We start from the raw sequence: 24738 nt of genomic DNA, 5'->3' as shown, positions 1-24738 counted from the left end.
GATGGGACGGCGGCCTGAAGAGCTACTGGGCTCCAACCATTACAGAAAGGGAAAAGTTTAGCAAGATCCTGTCTTCCAATCCAGGTAACGGCAGTAGATCTGGTGAGTGCCTCTCTTAGTATAGTTGCGTATCGCTACACACTAATTTAAGTGATAAGCGGTAGTGATAATAGTAATATTGTTACCAGTTGTAACATTAGTAACAATTGTGTTTCCAGGTGTTTCAACTGCAAAGCCCCAGCAAGAGGGAAAAATAGAGATGAATGACAGAAACGTCATAATCTTAAGAGGGCTACAGAGTTTTCATAGATATTCAAGTTGCTATGCATGACAGTTTTTTAGTGGAAGCAATAGAATCATTTTTAAATCAATAAAATCATTTTTAAACCAATATTTTGTATCAGATTATTGATTTCTTTGGTAAATAGCCGTGTAATAAGGGTAATTCAGAGTGATTCAAGACCCCTCTGCTTTGCGTCAGGATCCTGCAACACCCTGTCGGGGTTCATTTCACAATAATGACCCGCTTGCTGTCCATTATCCCTTACTTGTTTCCCTCTCTCGCCTTATGTTTCCTGTCTCTCTTTATTGTTCTGTCTAATAAAAGCAAAATTAACTTGTCAAGTTGGATCCAACAAGAACATAAAGGCTAATTCATAGCAGGCATCTCAAAAATTTTGCATAAGAAATTCAGAGATTATTTTTATATTTTTATAAAATGTAATGAATCTATTAACATGAATGTTGTTTGCAGTATTTTTACAATCCTAAAATGGTATATGTACTGTAAGTAGCTATAAAAGTTAAATAATATGTAAGAAATTATAACCAGTCATATTTATTTACTAATTATTGCTACAAATTTACAAACTATTATCCAAAAGCAAACCCAGACACACTACTGCTATTTCTAATACTCTGATGACAGAAGATTTTCACCTCTTGAGCAATTTGATTTTTATTTTTAAGAGTCAACAGATATAGTAGCAGGGCATTGCTGCCACCATGGCAAAAAACATATTTGTTCCATTTCTTGTTATAACGAGAAACTTTTCTCATTTTAACAAGATCATTTTCATGTTATTCCATTTTTACGAGAAACTTTTCTTGTTATAAAAACAAACCACTTTATCTTGTTATCACAAAACGTTCTGGCTATAAATAAGTTACTGGTCTGTGCAGTGTTCTCTATCAGACCACAGACTATCCACCACCACCCCTGCACCCGCCTGAACTGGAGACCGAACCCTGCTTGAGCTGTTTAATTTCCCACAAGTATAATTTTACATATGATAATCAAAAACATATTTATGATAGTAGTCACTCTAAAAATGCAAGTATAATTATGTCTGTATATATCTCAGACTAACATGAAAAATATCTTTTTATGACGTGATAAGGATCTTCTTAAAATGAGAGAAGTTTCTTGCTGCCGTAATAGTCAAATATACAGTACAGACCAAAAGTTTGGACACACCTTCTCATTCAAAGAGTTTTCTTTATTTTCATGACTATGAAAATTGTAGATTCACACTGAAGGCATCAAAACTATGAATTAACACATGTGGAATTATATACTTAACAAAAAAGTGTGAAACAACTGAAAATATGTCTTATATTCTAGTTTCTTCAAAGTAGCCACCTTTTGCTTTGATTACTGCTTCGCACACTCTTGGCATTCTCTTGATGAGCTTCAAGAGGTAGTCACCTGAAATGGTCTTCCAACAGTCTTGAAGGAGTTCCCAGAGATGCTTAGCACTTGTTGGCCCTTTTGCCTTCACTCTGCGGTCCAGCTCACCCCAAACCATCTCGATTGGGTTCAGGTCCGGTGACTGTGGAGGCCAGGTCATCTGGCGCAGCACCCCATCACTCATCACCTTCTTGGTCAAATAGCCCTTACACAGCCTGTAGGTGTGTTTGGGGTCATTGTCCTGTTGAAAAATAAATGATGGTCCAACTAAACGCAAACCGGATGGAATAGATAACTGTTTCAACTTTTTATATTACAATATATTTTCCTGTGTTATTGAGCAATTAACTATTCAAAGACCTAGATTTACTCTAGATAGAACATTAAATCATATTTTTAGTGAATTAATAATATTATTATTATTGTTATTATACACAATACTGTTTTCTACAGTAACATATTTTTACATTGTGTTAATCTTCTACTAGAGCTGTTGTTGCCGCAGATGTGATGATCATGTAGATGGAAATCATTGTTTTTAATGCTGTAACACATAAATCAGATGTGATTTTTAATATTAAATTTGTATATTTAAACTGTATTTATATACTGTAAAATTACTAAATTTAAGGTCAGTTGTTAGTTTGAAGGTAAAAAGCCAATTCTAATAAAATTCAGCCTGACTAATATGATTAGCATGTCTGTATTATCGTTTTTCATAGTCACAGTTTCAGAAAAAGTATAATAATTTATACCCTCTCAGATTTCATACCTCTACAAACTATAAAATTATTTTAAAAAATGTTTATACTTATGTACTTTGTTGTTTTAGATAAAATTTTAATGACCAAGGAATGTAGCTATGACATACATAACAAAATAAAGAATGAACCTACTGATTTAAACACTTAAGACATTCATGCTGAGGGGAACTTCCTCCCAATTCCATTTACCATTAATACAGTTGCTTTACAATAATTGTTTAGTTGTATGGTAAACAATTATTGCAAAGTGTGTGAACTTCTTGTATCAGTTTTTACATTCAGGAAAGTTTTACTTATATTAATTCAGTAGTGCAGAACTTATACGAACACTGTGCTGTGATTATATTGCAATTATACGCTGTTAAGTTACACAGGCATACTTCAGTCATTTTACTGAATAGATACAGACAGGTGACAAATTAGAGGAAAAACCGATACAGGTCTGAATGCTTGACCCCTACAGAGAGGGGATCTGGTGGCTCTGCCATGGTTTTGGTCCACTTGTCCCCTTAGAGGGAAGGGTCACTGCAAATCAATACAACATTGTTCTGAGTGATCATCTTTATCCTATGATGAAACATTTCTATCGTGATGGGAGTGGTCTCTTCCAGGATGACAATGCCCCTGTCCATAGGGCACGAGGGGTCACTTAATGGTTTGATGAGTATGAAAATGATGTGAATCATATTCTATGGCCTTAACAGTCACCAGTTGAACACCTATGGGAGATTTTGGACTGACATGTTAGCGTTCTCCACCACTATCATCAAAACACCAAATGAGGGAATATCTTTTCGAAGAATGGTGTTCATCCCTCCAGTAGAGTTGCAGAGACTTGTAGAATTAATGCTAAGGCACATTGAAGCTGTTCTGCGGCACATGGTGGCCCAACACCTTACTAACACCCTTTATATTGGTTTTTCTGTTAATTTGTCACCTGTCTGTAATTTCAACATACATTTTGGCTTTGCACAATTCTTTAAGGGTTAAGCATGTACAGTTAGTGACATTCTCTTTCTGAGATGCCTAGCATCAAAAGTAATGTGCATCAAAAGTAAGAATTATACTGATGTATTATTTTAATTTTCCCAGTTGTTGCCTTTCACACACTGTATTTCTACTTTTATTATTTTAAATAATTGTGCTTTCTTCTGAAAAAAAACAGAAAGCCAAATGAGACTTTAAAATATATTCAGTAAAAGAGTTTCAAGTCAGAAGCTAGTTGTCAAAAGGCATTTAGAAATAATACCTTTGACACCAGTGCTTTCACTTTTAAAACTGCAGAACACTGAAAACCAAATGAAAATACACAGATCACGGAAGTCTTTACTCTGAGGTTTGAGTTTCCATTTCAGCTGCAGACACAACTGTACAGAAAGCCTCCAGGTGTGACATCCTTTACCTTTGTCAAACAGGCAACATAAAACTTATTTCCATCAATATACTGAATAAATTACTTTTACTCACCTTTAGTTATTCTTGAGCACACAGTACCAGTTTCTCTGAAAAAACAACTTTAAATAAAATAGCTTATCATCACATTTCTAATGTCTGTACAAGTATGTAAATGCAGACTATTTATTCATAAAGACATGGGCACAGGAGCTGCATGAAGATGAGAGGTTTTTACACATTGACAACATGAAGAAAGGAACACTTCCTGCCTCTCAATGTGCTGCAGCCAAACTTAAAAACCCATACACTACACATTACTAACAACATCTACATCACTAAACTTTCTCATATGCAGCACCGGTAATGCAGAATTAAACCACGCGTGAGACTGACAGTTAAGAAACCACAGGGTTTTTTCTTTATTTGTCACTGTCTCAGTCATGGTGCGTCATGTGAAACGCTCACAGCCAGAGGAGAAACTCACCTCCTCTCTGCTGTAACTATTGTTTCCAAATAGTTTGCGTTCAAATGTTTTTGCGTCTACTGAACTTACAAGAAAGTCGACTCGTTGACTGTCAAGTTTAGAATTTTACTGACTCAGGCAAACTGGCCTCAGATCAACGCTGGTATATCCAGATGTTTTCAGAATAAAGTCAACTACAGCACAGAAAAGAAGAACATCAGCATCTAATGGTTGACTTGAGTTATTTATGTGACCTCACTTTTTTTTCCTCTCTCATTTACTCTTTCTCACTCAGTCAAGAGATAATTTAAGCTTTTTTATACACTATTTTGTTGGCATAATATATATCAATGCACCTGCACATCCAATATCCAGAAGGCAGCCTTCGAGACATTGGGAGAGGCATCACGGCACCATATTTTAAAAAGACTGTCATACTGTAAATACTGTAAATGTAAACAAGTACAAGTACTTCAAAATTGCACTTACTATATTGAAAGTGCAGTTGACCAAATTTACTTGGGTCCTTTTCAATTAAATGTGGTGAACAGTGGCTCCCCCTTGTGGTAAAATAGTAATTACCACATTACCTTCTTGCAGGTGCTTCTCGTTTACTGTTGGACATGAATTGTGACAATTCTGGTTTTATTTTCTGTGGAATTTACTGTTGTCACATCCAAACTAATCATTAACACAGACTTAGCGCTTGTTTAATGCCAATGTTTTTATATCGTATCTTTAAAAGTAGAAAGTGTAGACCAGCACTGCTATAGCTCCCTTACAATAAAATCTAATTTCATTTTACCTTAAAGTATATGTAATCCAGATGTTACCCATGAGGTACATTTTTTATTGCTACAGTACTAACAAATTACTGATTAAAAAACAAAGTCATAAAGCAAAAACTGTCTACTGTCTTTTACCAGTTGTGTGGAAACCTTAAAACAGTTTTATCTTCCTCTCTTTGTGCTGGACCTTGATTTGGTTTATATGGTGAAACACAGACAGGAAACAGAATGAAAAGAAACTGTGTTGGTTGTATTGATCATTAGAACAACAAGTAAATCTGTCACTACATGTTTATTAAAGAATATGTTTTCCAATACCAGACACAATTACAAAGCAAATCACTGAAAATAAAAGCACTGTCACATTTGGAAAGCAAATGCATGAAGGCTTAAAAAACAAACTCTACAGATTCAAAATGTTATCTGAAAAATCAAAAGAAAAAGGTACTCCACTTACTGGGAGAACAGTCTGTTGTGAAATATAGTACTGCTGGGCATGGACATATTCTACAGATAGAGACTGTATAATGTAGGCTGTTGTATGATTAACATTTTATATGAATATTGTGCTGCATTTTGTATGTAACAGCTGAGTAGAGAATGACATCTTTGGAAATACCTGGAAAAGTAACATAAACAAGCATTAACAAAATTTAATTTAGTTAACAATAATCAATAATTGATGCTATGAACAACAGCTCTGTTTCTGCAAGTTATAGACCATTTATTACTATATTACATAACATTATATAACTACATAGCTTACATGCCTAACTTTAAAAAAAGAAAAAAGAATACCTCCTGCAATACATATTACATTGCTACCCTCTAAGAAGCCATTCATTTGCTTTCATCTCAGAGTAGTGTAAAAATCTGCAAGGATAATTTATTAGTGAACATTGATACATACATACAAAAGGACATAATTGTTTTGTGGTAACGCATCCAATCAGTTTTATAAAAACTTTCTTACAACAAAAAGTTTCAAATGGTGGGAATTAGCGATGAACTTGAGCTTCAGTTTTGGGGTTTTCTGCAAAATCAAGTATATGTACAGTACGTGGTTTGTATCTTGAACGTGCTCAATTCTGCATCAATCTCAGTTTGGTCAATTTATATAAGATTATATCTATCCATGCTTTATTCTACGTCCTATGAATAATAGTTTTTTTCTAAGTTGACAAGAAAATTAAATAGACCTCCTGGTCTCAGGGGAAATGAAGACAATGGAGAACATCTTTCTCTTACCTTCCTTAATTGCTGTGGGTTGTGTTTTCTTATGTAACTGATAAATACCAAGACATGGGTCCAAAAGGACAAGAAGGACAATAACAGCACCAGCTATCATAGCTACAGTCCCAACAAGGAAGTCGGAATTGGAAGCTAGAAACACAAACAAATATTAGATACTATGATAAAATTACAGTAGAGACTTTGATGATGCAGACATGTGATTCTCAGTGTTATCTCTGATATTTCTTGTCCATTGTTGCATCCTCTATTAAGTGTTTGACATGATATTTACTAGCTGTAGCTGTCTACTTGCATCAGGGATGCATCAGTTGAAGACATAGCCCTAGTGAGAATGAATAGGAAGCAGCTACCTACACTGAAAAGAGCCTCAACTCAACTGAAGACATTGTTTCCAAAGTTCAGGAGACTGACTATAGGTTAGTGGTTATAGTACTGCCAACATCATATAGGAAGATTTTATTGTATCTTCATTGATGTAATTGGTTTTGCAGCTTCTAATTTCATGACATTAAATGTTTACTGCAATAACACAGTAACACTATGTTACACTACTGTATATAAATAGATGTACAGTGGAAACAGCTGTCTGGGACACTGCAGTAGACCGAGGAAAGGTAGAAAAAGGAAATTTGATATGTGCTTAGAATTGTATTATTTGTAACAGAAATAAGTGAAATGGCAAAGGGGAGTTAATATCAAGTAAAAGAAACAAATGATTAGAATTTTTTTTAAAACAGTGTACCTTTACAGCCTGTCAGGTGAATAACAGCTTCATGTTTGCTGAAACTGTTCCAAACATGACAGGTCAAGTTTCCCATCAGCTGACCGTGTAAGCTGATGCTCACATTTGAAGCACCGGCTTTGTCTTGTGGTGTAGTTACACTCCCAGCCTGTGAGTGCATGTTTGCTGTCATGCAGCTCGGGGACTGGCTGTGGACTCTAGTGTGCATCAGTACGTAACCGTCCAAACTCAAAATGAGCTCGACTTCATCTCCCTCAGAGAAACAGCTGACCTTCATTTGTTCTGGTGACAAACACATCTGAGACACAACTGGCTCTGACACAGGAGCTGAAAGACAAACATAGTCATACATAATACTATTTATGAAGTCTAATACAAAGTAAATATATATATACATGTCATTATTGGCATTTATTTTAAACCCTAAAATTATATAAGAATGAGAAATCATAGTTACAAAAGAAAAAAAAAATTACAAATTCACAATTTTTAATCCTGATTAGATTTACATTGTTGAAAATATTAAATGAAAATTAGAGAATGTGGATTGAAGCATAATAGCCTGCTGCATAGATCACAGCTAGATTCTGGTAAATTAATGAATGATGAATTATCTAACAATCAATAATTACACTTGTGCCTGTGCATATAGGTCCAAAGTGATATAATAAAGCAATTTGCTTTTATTGCACGTTTAAGCAAATCAAATCCAGTCATTATATTTACTGCAGTATTCTATCAATCCAGTTCCAGTTTCTTTCTTCTGTTCTGTCTAATAAAGGCAAAATGGCCCAAAAAGTAAAAACTAGTGTGCTTATATTTCTTGTCAAGTTTGATCAAGTCAGTTAATTATAGTTAATTTACATCAGACACCTTACTGAAATACACACACAACCATACGTAAGAAATTAATTTCCATTTCTCCAAACCCAAAAACATGGCTGCAATATAGTCATATAGCACCATATATATCAGCCAAGTTTAAACTGAAATCTTTTCATACACAACTGGAATTGATGTTATTGTTGTTTCTACAATTTAACCTTATTTTTTAACCTTACCTCTTATTTCTAAATGTACACTGAGTTGTTTCAGTAAAGTACCATTCAGTCCAAATTCTTCCACCTGGTAATCCCCAGAGTGTCTCTTCATTGCATTACCTAATTTGAATGTTCCATTAGTGAAGAGTTCAGGCTGATTCACATATTCAATGTGTGAAGTCACTGTCTGATTTTTTGCTATTTTCAATATTATATATTTGTTATCTTTTATCAGTTTTATCTCTCTATTTTTTGTATTTGGCAGATGAAAAAGCAACGGTTGACCCAGGACTCCAAGACACTGCTGAGCTCCGGCAGGCTCAGAGAAACTGCATTTAGTAGACCCTAAAAACAAACAAAAACAATAAAATGTAAAATACTGATTTAAAAATAATAATAGAAATAATTGTAATACAATTGTTATTGTATTCTTGTATTTTGCTCCAACAACTTTCCAGTAACTATTAAAAGTCATAGTTTTATTGCAAATTAACATTAAGTGTAGTAAAAAGTGCTGAGTATAAAATATGGGTTTTAAAAATGTAAACTCTTCTGCCTTTCTTAAAATATTGCATCTTTTTCTTTTCTGATGTCTGATCCACACCATATTGTTAACGGCACAGTTAGACTGAAGTGTACCTTTTGCCAGCACTGTTGTTGCGAGAGCTATGAGGATTATGTAGATGGACGTCATGTCTTTACTACTGTAACACATAAATCAAATTATCATAAGAATGCTTCATGTTAAAAATGACCATATTCATGCTTGAAGGTTCATACATATACTGCATGTGGCCTTTCCTAACTTACATACAAGTAGCTCTTAGTTTCAAGTTAAAATGTCAACTCAATAAACATTTAGCCTGGACAATATGAATAACTAATATCAGCATGCGTACATTGATTCAAATTTAAAACTGTCACTCACAGCATTTGCAATCGTATGACGTCTTCTTTGTAGCTGTTAAAGACTGACCTGTGAATTTTCCACTGACGGCGAGTTGGTTTATTTCTGATCTTTTTGCTGTGTGATAAGAATCAAGGAAGTAGCTACTGAGCTGCCACCCACATTCTGCTAGTGACCAAAATGAATTCATCGCTATTGTAGCTAAATGTACTGTACTGTCTTGCATTATTCAGATGAAATCTGCTAAACTTGAATATGGCTTCTCAAACTTTAAATAATGGTCAATACAAGTTATTGGTGCAGAAAGTGGTTCATTTGTGCTGTCTTCAGTTTTACCTTTTTCATCTTGTGCTGTGTAAAATGTTCCAGTTATAAAAAAAACTTGAGTCATTTTCTAATAGCATTTACAACAGTTTAATTGGTACGGTCAAGGAATTGGTATTCTGTATATTGTCACTGTGTGGAGAGTGTGTGGTTGTAGGGGGAGAGTTTAAACAACTAGGTGATGTGGCTGTGACTTTTCCTGAGATTATAAGTGAGTTGTGCTGTGCTGACCAGGGCAATATACCTGTAAATCCACTGTAAGGTTTTGTCTAGATGATTTGCTGTGATCCACTGCAATATGTTGATCATGTAAACGATTTTTTATTAAATATATAGTGCACTTTGAATGTCAAGTTTTAATTTGGCCTTGTAGCTGGTTCATGTTGTTGTTGTGGTGAAACTGTGTTATAGTTTATGTGGAACAGAGCGCAAAGTCACAAGCTAGTTCTTTAATACCCATTTAGAAATACTATGTTGTAAACACATGTTAAACCTGCCTGAAGATGAGAGATGTTCCTGCAAAAGATACACTGTAGCAACATACTGTATAGCCACAGCATAGAAAAGCAAACTATGACTCATAAATAGGTGCGTCACTAAACTTTTTCACAGACAACACGAGTAATGTGAAATTAAACAATGTATGAGAATAACAGTTAAAAACCACAAGTTTTTCTTTCTTTGTCACTGCCACCACCGCAGTGCCTTGTTTGAAACTTTCACAGCCCCAAAAGAGACTCAACTCATTTCTGCTGTAAACACAGGTAGTTGTGGTTGGTTCCAATTAATTTGCATGCAAGCCTGCAAAGAATTTGTGGTCATAGAGTGTTAAATGTTCAATTTTTAATTTTAGAGTTTTATTTGCTCATACAAATCAGTAAAAAAAAAAAATGCAGCTGCATGAGAAGCACCAGAAATTGCTGCTCATTTTAAGCAGCACCTGAAAACATGTGCTAAATGCTGCTTAAATGACATTTTCAGATAATCTTGTGTTCTACCATTATCTTCCATTATTATTTTTTTAATCAGTGATGAAAGTGCAGTACAGTAGAGTGGACATAATGGCATAATAAGGGGTCTTCACAGCAGTAAACACTCACACAAAACAAGCAAACAAAGAAAACCAAAGCAAAATAGACAAGCACTTTGAAACAGGACAGTTATGGCTCCTCTTTTTTTTCTTTTTAAATGCAGTTAGATGGATACAAGGTTGAATCTCCCATCAACAGCAGGAACCAGGAGGAAAGGTTTTTGCATACTACTTCACTTTAAGAAACGCATCTTAAAGTGTGTTTGAGCGTCTTTATGTCATCACAGTTACAGTTCTCAAAAGCTATCACTCTATGATGGGAAGAAACCAACATGCTATTTATTACTGCAACTATTCATACCGTACTCGTCTGACTGTCTTCCTGAATGACATACTAGACAAGACTTATGCTGTTTTGGTACGTGGGCTTTTGGGTTTTTTATTGCTTCATAACAACAGGCTTATAATTAACCAGTTACACATCTCCTTTTCTTCAGCAAATGAGTGTTAGATATTTCTTTTAATTTTGGAAATAGCACTACAGGTGAGTGCTCTTCAGTTGAGTACTGTGATTGTTTGCCTTTATGTCTATGGACCATACTGCCGACATGTTATTCTCTAAAGACATGTTAGTTGCTGTGTTGTCTTTGTCGTTTTCCTCATTATATTGTAGATCACAACATCCAGGTTTGTCTGGTCCTCTTTGTTCCTTCCAGTTCTTATCAATCTCTTGTTCCCTCTCTCTTACTTTTCTCTCAGGGTTGATATTAATGCCCTCCAGGGTTGTTACAGGACCATCATTTCCCTTACAACTCCAACCTAGAAGCAAAAACAAAGGAGCTCAGACTTTCAGAAACCAGGAGGAGGTTATTCAGAATCATAATATCAGCAGGGAGTAAGGTGGTTAAGTCTGTATTGCTGTACTGTATAATAAGAAAAAAATAATGGGCTAACAGTGCTATATTTACCTCTCCCTTGCCTGCTCCAAAGAGTCACCCTGGTGATGAGGTTATCCAGGGGTTGCAGCGAGGTCATCCAAGCAGGCAAGAAGTCCCAGTCCCGCAGTCTGATGGGCAAACAATTGGGTCTGCGCACCTGGAGAATGTTTACTGTTGCAACAAATATAATCACCATAATGACTGGTATGCCAACCCCGGCCATCACCCTCCAGCCAGCCATGGAGAGGGCAAACACCAGGGATGGGAGCAGCAGAAAGCAGACGAGTAGGTAGAGCACAGCAAACCAGCGGTACCTGTGTATATGTAAGTTATTTTAGCTTATCATTTCTGTATTTTATTGGGGTCACACAGTAACTTTAATAGAATTGTGACATGATGTTAATTATATTCATCTCAATAGCTCAGACACTTCTTGGTTTTCCAGCTTTTATTACATCAGTAGAATATTTTGATTTCCCTTGTAGGTTCAGCTAACATCTTTAGTTATTTTGTTGGTTGAGTAAAAATAAATACTATTGCTATTCGTACCTGGAAGTGCAGTTACCAAGGGCACAGGCCATACGTATGGGTAGGCGGGTGGCTGGTATTGGATACCATAGCAGGATACCAAGGAGGTTAAAGAAAAAATGGCATAGAGCAACCTGAAAGAAAAGAGTAGATAGAGGAGGATGAAAGATGCGAGCATAGGAATGAGACAGAGAGAAAACCACAGAATGTTTTTGTTATGGTGTTTTGGGTGGTTTGCAGGGCATGTCTATACTATATGGCTGCTATGATGTTCTGACTGCTTGGGCTTTACTAAATGTAGGTGGTTAATGGGGTTAATGTATTCTATTTTGAGTCTGTGTAGATGCTAGGGTTTTGATAGGTGATTATTGCCATGGTCATTCTGTGTGGTTGCTAGGTGGTTACCAAGGTAAATGAGGCTGTCAATAAGGTAACTTTAGTAAGTTGCTGTGGAGTATTACATATTTTCTTGGATGTATTATGATTTTGTATATGTGCATACGTGTGTGTGTTTGTGTGTGTGTGTGTGTGTGTGTGTGTGTGTGTATGTGTGTGTGTGTATACCTGTGTGGCAGCTGCTAGCTTATCCCCTGGACTAGCCAGCGCTGCCAGTGTGGCTGTTGTAGTGGTTCCGAGGTTGGACCCAAGGGTTAAAGGGTAGGCTCTTTCAATGCTGATCACACCAATCCCTGAGGGTTCATAGCATGAGTTACAACAGATACAATACAGGTAAAACACATCAGTAATACATTAGAACTAATGAAAGGTCAAAGTACGACTTTAAAATGTTAATGGGTAACCTAGCTTTCAAGAACATTGCTAGAGTTTTATGGTCAAAGACAAAAGGCAAGGCAAGTTTATTTGTATAGCACATTTCAACAACAAGGCAATTCAAAGTGCTTTACATAGAGCATAAAAGGCATCAAAACAGAGTATAAAAGCAATTAAAAGTGTTAAATTTGGAAATAAAAAGAAGCTAAAAGGGAATAAGACAGATAAAACAAGAGAATAAAAGTTACAGTGTAGTGTAAAATATTAACCCTCAAATTTGATTTAATAAAAGGCAGCGGCAAACAGAAAAGTCTGCAGCTGTGATTTAAAAGAACTGAGAGTTGCAGCAGACCTGCAGTTTTCTGGGAGTTTGTTCCAGATATGTGGAGCATAAAAACTGAACGCTGCTTCTCCATGTTTAGTTTTTACTCTGGAGACAGAAAGCAGACCTGTCCCAGACGACCTGAGAGGTCTAGATGGCTCATAATGTAGCAGCAGATCAGAAATGTATTTTGTCCCTAAACCATTCAGTGCTTTATAAACCAACAGCAGTATCTTAAAATCAATTCTTTGACAGACAGGAAGCCAGTGTAAGGATCTGAGAACTGGAGTTATATGATCCACTTTCTTGGTCTTAGTGAGGACTCGAGCAGCAGCATTCTGAATCAGCTGCAGCTGCCTGATTGATTTTTTAGGGAGACCCGTGAAGACACTTTTACAGTAGTCAAGTCTACTGAAGATAAATGCATGGACAAGTTTTTACAAATCCTGCTGAGATATAAGTCCTTTAATTCTTGATATATGCCTCAGGTGATAGTAGGCTGACTTTGTAATTGTCTTAATGTGGCTGTTGAAATTCAGGTCTGAGTCCATGACTACACCAAGATTTCTGGCTTGGTTTGCAGTTTTTAACATTATTGATTGAAGCTGAGTGCTGACTTTTAAACGTTCTTCCTTGGCTCCAAAAACAATTTAAACAAAAGCAGGTCCTCCTTCAGGTTTAGCATAGACAGTGAAAGCAATAAGATTTTGCTATTGTAGAGGTACAGTATGTCTAAAACTGTACTAATCTCCTACACATGGAGGATTTATAACAAACATGTTTAACCATGATCTAGTGCAGTCTTGTTAATGCTGCACCAAGCTAGCAGAGTCCTGCATCTAACTGTAAAAACACTGAGATGGTAATTTATTTACTGAGTTGGTGGAAAGTAAAAGAGTAGGGAATGTTGCTGCAATATCCAACACAAACAGTCTATTTCATGCATAATAAATACCAAGGTAGTAAATATATTATGCAATTTCAGAAACATTTAGGGAACCACAATCATCTGTCAATGCAAAGTTCACACCTGTGTCGCATGTAGGTGGCAAATAGTGGGTATATTGAAAAATACAGCAAAACTCAATGTCAAAAAAGTGCATCTCTTTTATTGATTATACCCTCAATGGCAAATTTGTCGTGACACAAATAGTGTGTGAGAGTGTGTTTATTACCTATAAGCGGTGTGATGGCAGAGGTGAAGACAGAACTACTCTGAACCAAAAAGGTCATGCCTGCTCCTACTACCAGAGCCAGATAACCTGCCAGCCAGGTAAAAGGGAAGGGGAAATCTGTAGGACATGACAAGACAAGCCATAAGCATAAACAGTATATATACTTGGTGGCACATGTGTTTTTACTTTTACATTACATTTATACCCTTGTGAAGTGTAGCTGAAAGGTATTTAGGAAAAGGGCTTTCATATTCTTGTATTACCTGTATTAACAACTGTATTAATAGCATTGGCCACCTGACCCCTCAGCAGGGAGTTAAGCAGTTTTACGAGCAATATCAGACAACTACACAGCACCAACAGGGAGCAAGCCAGGAGGATCAGACCTATCGCCAAGTCTGACAAAGAGCAGTCCACAAAGAGATGCATACCTGGGCAGAGAGGCAGAGACATGACGTCATAAGTTTTTGATACAGAACAAGATTTCTGAAGTAGGAAACAAAATTTAACTACCAGGTTGTAAAGGAAAGAAATAATTCAGCGACTCTGAGAACAACTGACAAACTTAGTAATCAGTGTTTTTTATTTGCAGAGCATCTTGATTATTGATGATTGGTGCAGAAGGAAATCTAGTGGTTAAAACGCTCAAGTAGACAGGAAAATGAGTAAGAGTGGAGAGGAGAGATGTTATTCTGTCACAGACAACTTAAAAATTTTAAATCACTGGAATACTTGAAAACTGGCATACATTTCTGTGTGTGTTCGGAAAGGTTGTGTGTTCTCCAGGTTGTTTCATTGTCCTGTCAGCAATGATAAACAGGTAGAGTGTAGACTGAGGCAAAGAGACGGTGGGACACTTACAAAATGTCACATATTTAATACGTATCTAATTTTGCACATTCAATACATGAACAACTCTACTTTATAAATAGTGGAATACAGGTAGCATGATGTACATAAACAATCTGGTCACATTTTTTTGTTCTTTTTTTGTTAAAAGTGCTCAATGTGAGACAAATGTATTAATTGAGGGAATGGGACACAAGAAGAGAAAGGGAGTAACTTGACATATCATACCAGTACCATCATGTTTGTGGTTAGACACCAGTGCTTCACCAGACTCTTGTTTCTCACACTCTGGTCTCCTGTAGCGATGGCTGCAATAACTGACCGATCCAGCTACAAAGAGTGAATTATCTTATTATGTGATTATTATGGTGTTAGAATTAGTTAATTGCTGCCATCAATTGTCTACAGAGAGATTACGCATTTTACCTGCCAGCTCTTTGGTAGAAAATGGTTTTTGTTTCACTATAGCATAATACACCAATGAGGTGTACACCTTGTCTATGCAAAAGGCCCACTTTGACAGTTTTTAACTTGATTTTTTTGCTTCAGTGCTGCTTCTGTCTGCAGTCTAACAGGTTATTTTTCTTCTCATGCCCTCAAGAACCTTTGCTTAATTTTCCACTGCTGCTGTCTGCTATTAAACTGATAGAGAATAATTATGCAAAATCTGTTAAATATGTAAGCTTTTAGTAGGAGACCTCTTTCTCTCTATTTTCACTTCATGGTTGGGGAGTGCAAATTCCATTTTACATCAGTTTTCCAATGTGAAATAGAGGATGTAATGTTTGATAAAGTTTATGCTTTTTAAAACTATTTGGTTTTAGCACATATTTTTGTAGTACTCATTCTAAAGAAAGCCTGTCAATTGCTTCTTATGTTCTATTCCCATCTGTTCTGTTCTGCTTTCTAGGTCTTTATCCTTTTTTGAATTCACTTTTGTATAAGTATTTGTTTGTGTCTGAGTTAAAAAAAAATATCTGCCATACTTATGGAGATACAGTATGTAGGTAGAGTACCTGGATAATCTTTTTAGTGAGTGGCTCAGTGAGGACTTTAAGAAGTTCAGGTGCTTCCTCTCCAGTACTGAACTGTAGCGTGTTGACCACGACCTGTGACAGATACCTCAACAGACCGCTCACAGCTTCCAGAGGGAGAAGCACCAAGACAGACAACCAGTTAAAACAGTCATGGACTGTAGCTCCTGCAAATGCCCTGGAAAAAAACATAATTTCAGTGATTTAAAAAAAACCCCAAAAAACACACAAATATGCACAATACAAATATTTAGTACATACAGCCCTACCGTTCAAACTCTTCTCTCTCCCCAGCTTGCATCAGAGCAACAATAGTATTAGTGACTGATGTTCCAATGTTGGAGCCCATGATGATTGGAATAGCTGACCGAACATCCAGCACTGTACCGAAAGACATCATTAGAAAAATGTGTATATATAAATATAGATCAATTAATAGAACAGGAGAAATGGGGTTCTGTTGAACAGACTTTTAAGTATATTATCCATGACAAATGTTGCAGATTTTTTAATACATTGACTCACAACCAGAAGAGACGAGGCTGACTATGATGGAAGTTGAGGTGGAGGAGCTCTGGACCAACACTGTCACTAGTATTCCCACCACAAGCCCTGCCACTGGATTAGACAAGATGGCATTTTCCTGAAAGATATCTCCTGCTACCCTGCCTGGAAGGGAAAGACAAACAAAGAGTGACAGGCAGGCAGAAAGCATTAATATCAAAATCAGGTTGGGCATCCAAAGAGTAGCTAATATAGACAATTATGTGTCTACGTGTGTTACTACAGTTTATACTATATTTAAATGGTAATGTGAGTTACTGAATACTGTCAAGTTGAAAGGTTGATGAAGATAATTATGATGAATGATGGCTGCTTACCCCCAGCTAGTTGGAAGGCAGAGCTTAAAATGTCAAGGGAACACACAAAGATGTACAGGAGCAGAACGAGGAGCGGGATTTTGCAGAGAGCAGATACCACGGTTTTCACTTGCTGTGTTCTCAGCTGAGTTTCCATAGTCTGATCCTGTAGGGCACCGATTATGGGTAATTGAAGCAGAATTCATAGTGCTTAGTGCCTGTAGTAGTGGTACTTGTAGTGATAGTAGTCGTATTATTTATGTAAGCAGCAGAAGTTGTGATAGTAGTAATATTTGTTGTGTTATGTTATTAAATGATACTACCACTACAGAACACTCAAAGATTTGTTTTAACATTACAAAACATTCACTGTAACCAAAATTGTGACCAAAACACAAATGAATTGCAGAACAACATTTTCTTGCTTCAAGCATGCAGTTTGTGCAAATTCTATTATTTCAACATACCTTGGGTTTTTGAGAAATGGTGCCTCTGCTTCAGAAAGTGAATGCTGACTTAGATTGCAGCTGATAGCAATAAGTAAAACATAATTAATTTAATTTCTTTGAGTGAAAAGACAAGAACCAAAGGACCTAATGCACTAAATTGTATAACTTACAAGAAAAGGGAAAAGAGAGACAGGATAAGAGAAGGGAAGATGAGAAAGAGGAAAATAGAAAGGCATACAAAGAAAGGGAGGTGCTACTGTGTAGATTAGATTAACTATTTGTAGAGCACGGATTGACTGGTGGTATAATGTAAAGCCAAGACTCTCTCGCTCATTCTGTCTTTCTTTGTATCACTCTGTGGCAGCATCTATAAACATTACCTATGTACTGTATATGATATGATTCCATGGTTTTAGTTTAATATTCACGTTACTATTTACCAAATAGGCTACTATGGAACTAATAAAACCAAAAGTATAACCATATAACCATGAATGTCTGTCACTGACTGAGTGAGTCAATGAGTGATGAAGTTACACCATTGGTTAACCGACTACAGCTAAGCTATCCCAGAATGCATTTCGCACTGACCTATAGCATGGGGGAGATTAAGCTGTTGTCATTTTCACTGTAGGACTGTTAATATGTCACTTTATTAATTTTTTTTTCAGGTGAGTCCTACAAAGACTACAAAGGCATGTCCTTTGTAGGCCGCAAAGGCCGAACTGAGCGTTGTTAAATGGGATGGTCTGGTCTACGGAGGATTTCCTATTTGCGTCACCAGCTGTTCCCGCCCTTTCCCTTGCATCATGAAGCACCACTCCTGTAGCCTAGCAACCTTGACAGCTGAATTGACAATCAGGACCATTGACTGTAAAAAAAAAAAAGTGGACGTAGTCACAATGACGTCACCCATTGGTTTGTGTATTGCCATTAAGTTTAGCAATTTGACTGTTGCCATCATGGATTTGACCGTCGCCATCTTGGATATTTGGAGCCAGAAGTGACCATATTTCGACCAGAGGGTGGAGCTGACCATAGCGCTAGCTGCTAGCTTGGTTAGCACAGTGCATTTACAGTCTGTGATTAACTGTGATATTGCTCATGCTAATAATAATTTTTGCTAGCGAAAAACAGATTTAAAACCATTAAAACCAGTATATGCTATATATATATATATATATATATATAGTATAGGCCTATACTCTGTGAATCTGGGATTATGCCATGATTACATTATGTTATCAACATTTTAGCCGTGGTAGCAACTTGTCAATCACAAGGCAGCCATGCCATAAAACATATGCTGCTTTATCATCTATTTTATTCTAAATGGGGCCATAATTTACAAAATGAACATGCTGTATTGAAGAAGACTTTAAAGTAGCAATTGAGACCATAAACTCATTAGGATTGTTTACTGAGGTAATAAATCAAGTGAAAAGTAGGGTCATTTTCTCATAGACTTCCATACAGTCGGACTTCTTTATGTAACCGGTGGAGTTCAGTTTTTTTTTTGGAGTTCAGCCACAGAGCAATTACGCTTATGGCACTCAAATGGCCAGCAGTGGCCCTAATCGGAAGATCAGCGGAAGTATCCTTGGGCAAGATACTTGTTGTGCCATCGGTGTGTGGGTGTGTGTGTGAATGAGCATTAGAACTCCCGATTAGCAGATTGGCACGTTGCATGGCAGCATGCCATCAATTAATGAATGTGTGTGTGAATGGGTGAATGTTGGCATGTGGTGTAAAGCGCTTTGAGTGGTTGGAAAACAATAAAAGCACTATATTAATACAGCCAATTAACCATTTATTATTTGCTGGCACAGTGCATAGGGCATAGTCGACTGCGAGTTTACAGGCTGTAGATAAGACACATTCCCACAAAGACATTATCGAAGACAGCACTTGTAGAGTAATCAGGTGGATTTCAGAAATTATGAAGGATTATGATGAAACTACAGCCTTCCTGGGTGATTGGGGACGTTTCCAACAGATTGTCTTCTTTCTGCTCTGTGCCAGCACTGTCCCCAACGGATTTGGAGTTTTATCCATCGTCTTCGTGGCTGACATTCCCAGTCACCACTGCATGGTTCCTGAAGTTGACCTGACTGAAGATTGGCAAAATGCTATCATACCAATAGAGGTAAATGACTGCACAACTGACAATTTGGAACTGTGCAAATACATAACTTTCTTAAGTTTGGTTTATGCTCATTCAGACCTAGTTCACACTCATGGGGTTGTCCAACCATGTCGGCAGTCAAAAGTGTTTATAGTTGTTCTGAAAGCAAATAATCTTGAACAGACTTACAGAAAAGGTGCATGTTCATAGTTAATTAAGATACAGTTTTACAATGATATGGGCTCACTAAGAACTTTAAAGCTTTGTGGTTTCAGGCTTCTACAAATAGTCTATAAATACAGACCTATGACACTTTAAACAGTTTAAGTACCCGCTGTAGATCTGCAAAACTTAACAACATTGATAAGATGTTAAAGCACAGTCATAAACAGTACAACTGATGAAGTTTATGTATTTTTCTGCCTTTGTTGTAAAAATCAAGCCCTCATAAACAGACTGATAAAGTGGTATGGCACGTTCCAGGGTTATACATGATACATGAAGGTAAATAGAAAGGTACAGGTACTGTAAGGACATAGCTGTCAGCGCCATATAGTCCAAAGCCCACTGAGGTTTCACAATTTTAACACATACACAGAATGGCACCATACAAGGGATACATTCACTGAAACAGAAATGTTCATTATAATGTTTGTGTCATTGTGACTGTGAGGTGGTGAACGGGAAACAGGAGCGGAGCCGATGCAGCAGATACAGGCTGGATGTGGTCAGAAATCTCTCTGCTCAGGGACTCATTCCTGGCATTGATGTCAACCTCGCTGACCTGCAGCAGGAGGAATGTGTGGATGGATGGACCTACAGCAAAGACATCTACCAATCCACCATAGTCTCTGAGGTATGCATGTGTATGCTTGCAATAGTTGAAATTAAAATCATAACATTAATGCAGATTGCCTCTTGTCATCGTATTTTTTTGCAATATTTTTGAGAACTGTAACTGTTTTGTGCTTTTATTTTTCCTAAATGTCTCCTTAATGTATGGATATTCCAGTATGACCTGGTGTGCAGTGAGCAGTGGAAGCAGCCTTTCACCGCCACGCTTTACTTCCTAGGAGTTCTTGTTGGATCCTTCTTCTCAGGACAGCTCTCAGATCGGTACTGAGAACACAAACAGACTTTTGAACTTATTTAGTTAGTTTTACTTTTGTGCTGTCCTATTCTTCATGGAGCATTTTGAGCCCTTGTGCTAGATGTTGTTTGATATTCCATCTTTTTTCTGTTTTAAATTCTAAATCTGATATACACACAAGAACATAGACATATGTTCTATAGAAATAAAAAATAATAGTCATTTCATAAATGTCACATGTCACATCATAAATGTTATTTCTTTCTTGCTCCTATTTTATTGTTGGTCTTCTCAATACAGATTTGGAAGGAAGCCTGTATTTTTCGCAACCATGGCAGTTCAGACAATTTTCACCTTTGTTCAAGTGTTCTCACCTTCATGGACGGTGTTCTCCATCTTCCTCTTCTTCAGTGGTTTGGGACAGATCGCCAACTACATTGCTGCTTTTGTGCTAGGTACATATAAACACCTCCTACTTTCCTTTACATTTGATTTATCTGCTCTGAATAATACAGCATAAGAATTATTAACATTATCCAACAGATAAACTGTTGATATGTTCACGTCCCTCACTTTGTATTTCTCTTTCTTTCTGCAGGTACAGAGATCTTGACCGGCAATGTGCGGGTCCTGTTCTCATCATTGGGTGTGTGTCTGTGTTTTGCCATTGGCTACATGATGCTGCCACTCTTTGCTTACTTTTTAAGGGACTGGAAATCTCTCCTGCTGGCTATCGCTCTGTCTGGACTGCTCTACATCCCTCTCTGGTGGTGGGTTGCACTCATCACATTACATTAAATTACAAGAAAGATTATTCCCATAACTCATGGTAGAGTTTCAGCTACAGTAGCATTTTGTTGTTGTTTTTGTTATTGTTGGAAATTTGATTCTATTATCATATCATAGTTTTTGTCAAGATGAAAAATGCTCTGTTAATTAATTAATAATCCTACATTTAGGATCTGGCTCTGTCAAATGTTAAACTCATGTGTAGATCCCATGAATAATTGACTGGGTTTAACATACAAGAAGCTTTTTCCTGGGAAAAAAAGAAGTCTGTTTGTGACCTGCAAAGGTTTCCCTACTGACTGCACAAATTATTGTTATTATAAATATGGACTTTGTGCTATGCAGAATGAAGGATTACCCATGATGGAACCTCTCCTTAACAAGAAATTTCAAAGCTAAAGTGTCTTCCTTTAGTAATAACACTATATATAGCAAAATCAGACAGTTTTAAATGCTTCACATAGGAAATGATCAAATGATGATTATAAAAATTATCACATATTTTGTGCTCATTTCAATACTCAATCATTTACAAAACAGCTTTTTTCTCTATTTGTCTTTACTTATACTGTTTGCATTCATGTTGTTTATTGTTTTGTCATTTTAAAGGCTACTTCTGATATTGCCTCACTTTAACTTGTCTGTCTCTGTGTTGATTACTGAGGCAGGTTCATTCCAGAGTCTCCTCGGTGGCTGCTCTCTCAGGGAAAAGTGGAGCAGGCAGAGGCCATACTGAGAAACGCTGCTAAGCAGAACAAAGTTGAGGCTCCTAAGGTCATCTTTGAATGTTGTGGTGTAAGTTGACTTAGATTTAAAGCATTCAGGACCAAACAAAAAAAACACAAAAAGTGAAGACATGTTGGGGTCTTTTCTTTAGATTCCTTTATCTAAAGTCGCTGTAGGAGATTTCACTGATTTTATTAAGCCTAATTGCACTGACTGATTTTAGTCAACAATCGCCTTAGCATATGACTTGAAGCTCCTGAAACATTGGCTTCAAATTTGAAGAATTTCTTTACAACATTACATATTTATGCATAAAATAAGCAGCAACTGAAGTTAAATTATTTTTAAGAGTCTGACACTCAAAAACTCATCTAGTGGGGAAAAAATGTGACATCTTTTTCCAGCTGAGCCCTTCCCACTTTAAATGCATGTAAAATAATCCAAAAAATGTTTTAATTTGGCAGAAAATTGTGTTTTCATGTAACCATCACCCATACACGCTGATTGAGAAAATAAGTTGTCAGGGCATTTAAACAAAACATAACAAGTTGACTGATGTTTTGTGTCTTGCAGGATGACGAGAAAAAGTCACTGTATAAAAAAGAGAAACTCCACACTGCCTTTGACCTATTAAGAACCAGCAACATCAGAACCACAACACTGATTCTCTGCCTGGTGTGGTGAGAGCTTATTACACTTTTTACACACACTATATTATATAGTATACAGAATTAAGCATACTATATGGACAAAAGTATGTAGCCATCCAAACCAAGCATGTGGAACACTTCTGAAGAAGGCTTTCCACAAGATTTTCAAACCAGGCTGCAGGATTTGTTCTTATTCAGCCCCGTACCAAAAGTACACAAAAGTGTGTCTTCTATATATTTTTGGCAATCTAGTGCATGTTTGAGCACTGCTGACTGCCATAGTGTCTTTTTGTCAGAGTTAGAAATCTTCCAACCCTACACACAGGGTGTTAATAAGGGTATTCTGATCTGATCCAAGTTACACAGTCTGTTCTCAAGTATCTTACTAAGAAGCATGAAGTTAACTAAAACCCTTAAATATATCACATTGCCCATCTATTAATGTGTCCTCCATCAATTTGTCCATCTTTCTACTGTAGTGGTCTCCAACTATCATTTATGTATCATACTATTTGTATGTAATAAACTTACAAACTCATGATTTTCAATACCATATGATTGTCAACTACTGATATACTATTTCTGACTCATGTCCCATCCTCAACATCTCTGCTATCTGTATCTGTGTCTTTCCAAGGTTCACTCTGAGTACTGGCTATTATGGCCTGTCCCTGAACACATCAAAACTAGGTGCTGATGCCTATATCAGCTGTTTCATCTCAGCGGCTGTAGAGGTGCCAGCATACCTTTTCAGCTGGCTGGCACTGAAATACTTTCCACGACGACTTTCCTCCTGTTGTACAGTGCTCCTGGGCGGAGTATCCCTGTACTTCATTCAGCTGGTGCCTGAAAGTAAGTAGTGAGAATGAGACATCCACAGTTATAAGAGGCAGAGAATAAATATAATAAATAAAATTAAAATAAATAAGGAATAAATGTCAGCGTTTGGGAAGACAGCAGAGAAGTGGATTACACTGCAGTAGTGGTTTGAGTCTCTACTTACACTTTTTTCACCATAAAACTGGGCTGCCACTGTAATGTGCCACTTTATCTCTCATGAATCCAAGCTGACCAGAAACCTACAAAGTTTTCAGAGCTGCCTTGCAAGCCCACAGGGGTCAGACATAGATTTTTAGTATGACTTTAATGGTCTGTGGACAGTATTAAATCTGATACTACATCTACAAGTGAGGGGGTTTATTTTTTAGACATTTACCTCTCCTTGTCATTTGGGCGTCCCTTTCTACAAATTGTGTAGTAGCTTTACTGTAAACTTGTTGACTTTTCAGGACTCAAATGCGTGACTTATTCTATTTTTAAGATAAACTATTGTCCGTCTCCTTCAGCTTTACCAGAGGTGTCTATTACACTGGAGATGCTGGGTAAATGTGGCTTTGCCTGCGGTACATCCATGATGTTTGCCTACACAGCAGAGCTTTACCCAACAGTACTTAGGAACACTGCAACAGGGACATGTTCTATGTTTTCCAGAGTGGGTGGCTGCTCTGCACCTTTTTTGATACAGCTGAGTGAGTAAACTGCTCTTATATCCCAACATTTTTTTGTTTTAACTTGTGTGGAATGCCGATCTTCCTACATATGCACAGTTTAGATACTGTCATACAGTATCATGCATACAGTACAGACATGTCAGAAAAAACACAAGCTTCTCTCCCATCCTTATTTTCTCTCACCCTCCTACAGGTTCATACTTTAAGTATCTGCCTTATATTATTTTGGGGACTCTGGCTGTTCTGTCTGCCTTTGCCACTCTCTTCCTACCAGAGAGTTTTGGACGACCTCTTCCTGAAACTGTTGACCAGATGTATAAGAGAGAGAGGTGAGATGCTGATAGGGAATGAAGCTCCTACTGTGAAGCTGCAATCTTCTTCTAGACTAATAATCTTTGAAAAAATTAAAATATGCACTTAAGATGTTTTTATTATTACAGCTGTTAGTTAATCAATAGAATATGCCTGTTATATATCTCTCTATATATACTATCTGTTGTTTAAGGTGTGAAGTAATTACTTAC

The 24738-nt window shown here is 36.9% G+C and overlaps 2 protein-coding genes across 14 annotated transcripts in view; one reads left to right on the top strand and one right to left on the bottom strand.

Annotated features, from left to right (window-relative positions):
• Positions 1-24738, top strand: part of LOC121910067 (solute carrier family 22 member 5-like) — a 99736-nt gene that overhangs the window by 74083 nt on the left and 915 nt on the right. For 5 of the 12 annotated variants that reach the window (XM_042431034.1, XM_042431031.1, XM_042431033.1 and 2 more), the window contains 11 exons: positions 11388-11620; positions 19346-19469; positions 20122-20304; positions 20461-20564; positions 20839-20993; positions 21137-21308; positions 21996-22122; positions 22627-22733; positions 23341-23555; positions 24050-24232; positions 24408-24543. In XM_042431034.1, coding sequence (XP_042286968.1) covers positions 11388-11620; positions 19346-19469; positions 20122-20304; positions 20461-20564; positions 20839-20993; positions 21137-21308; positions 21996-22122; positions 22627-22733; positions 23341-23555; positions 24050-24232; positions 24408-24543 — 1739 coding nt within the window. Of the gene's footprint in view, positions 1-11123; positions 11298-11387; positions 11625-19345; positions 19470-20121; positions 20305-20460; positions 20565-20838; positions 20994-21136; positions 21309-21995; positions 22123-22626; positions 22734-23340; positions 23556-24049; positions 24233-24407; positions 24544-24738 lie in introns of those variants that run through there. The other 7 variants (XM_042431040.1, XM_042431041.1, XM_042431037.1 and 4 more) reach the window with 6 other exon arrangements.
• Positions 15199-18360, bottom strand: LOC121910073 (sodium-dependent phosphate transport protein 2A-like). Of its 2 annotated transcripts, XM_042431053.1 has the most exons (4): positions 16540-18360; positions 16284-16395; positions 15997-16192; positions 15199-15310 (listed from the first exon to the last, which is right to left on the bottom strand). In XM_042431053.1, the coding sequence occupies exons 1-4, from the start codon at positions 16751-16753 to the stop codon at positions 15203-15205; spliced, it is 630 nt and encodes a 209-aa protein (XP_042286987.1). In that variant the 5' UTR covers positions 16754-18360; the 3' UTR covers positions 15199-15202. The 2 variants fall into 2 exon arrangements, with proteins under 2 accessions (XP_042286987.1, XP_042286988.1); XM_042431054.1 differs by lacking the exon at positions 15199-15310 and having other exon boundaries at positions 16103-16395; positions 16540-16683; positions 16896-18360.

This window comes from Thunnus maccoyii, chromosome 13, assembly GCF_910596095.1.
Source record: "Thunnus maccoyii chromosome 13, fThuMac1.1, whole genome shotgun sequence".
Lineage (NCBI taxonomy): Eukaryota > Metazoa > Chordata > Actinopteri > Scombriformes > Scombridae > Thunnus > Thunnus maccoyii.
This window is presented reverse-complemented; position numbering and strand designations above follow the sequence as displayed.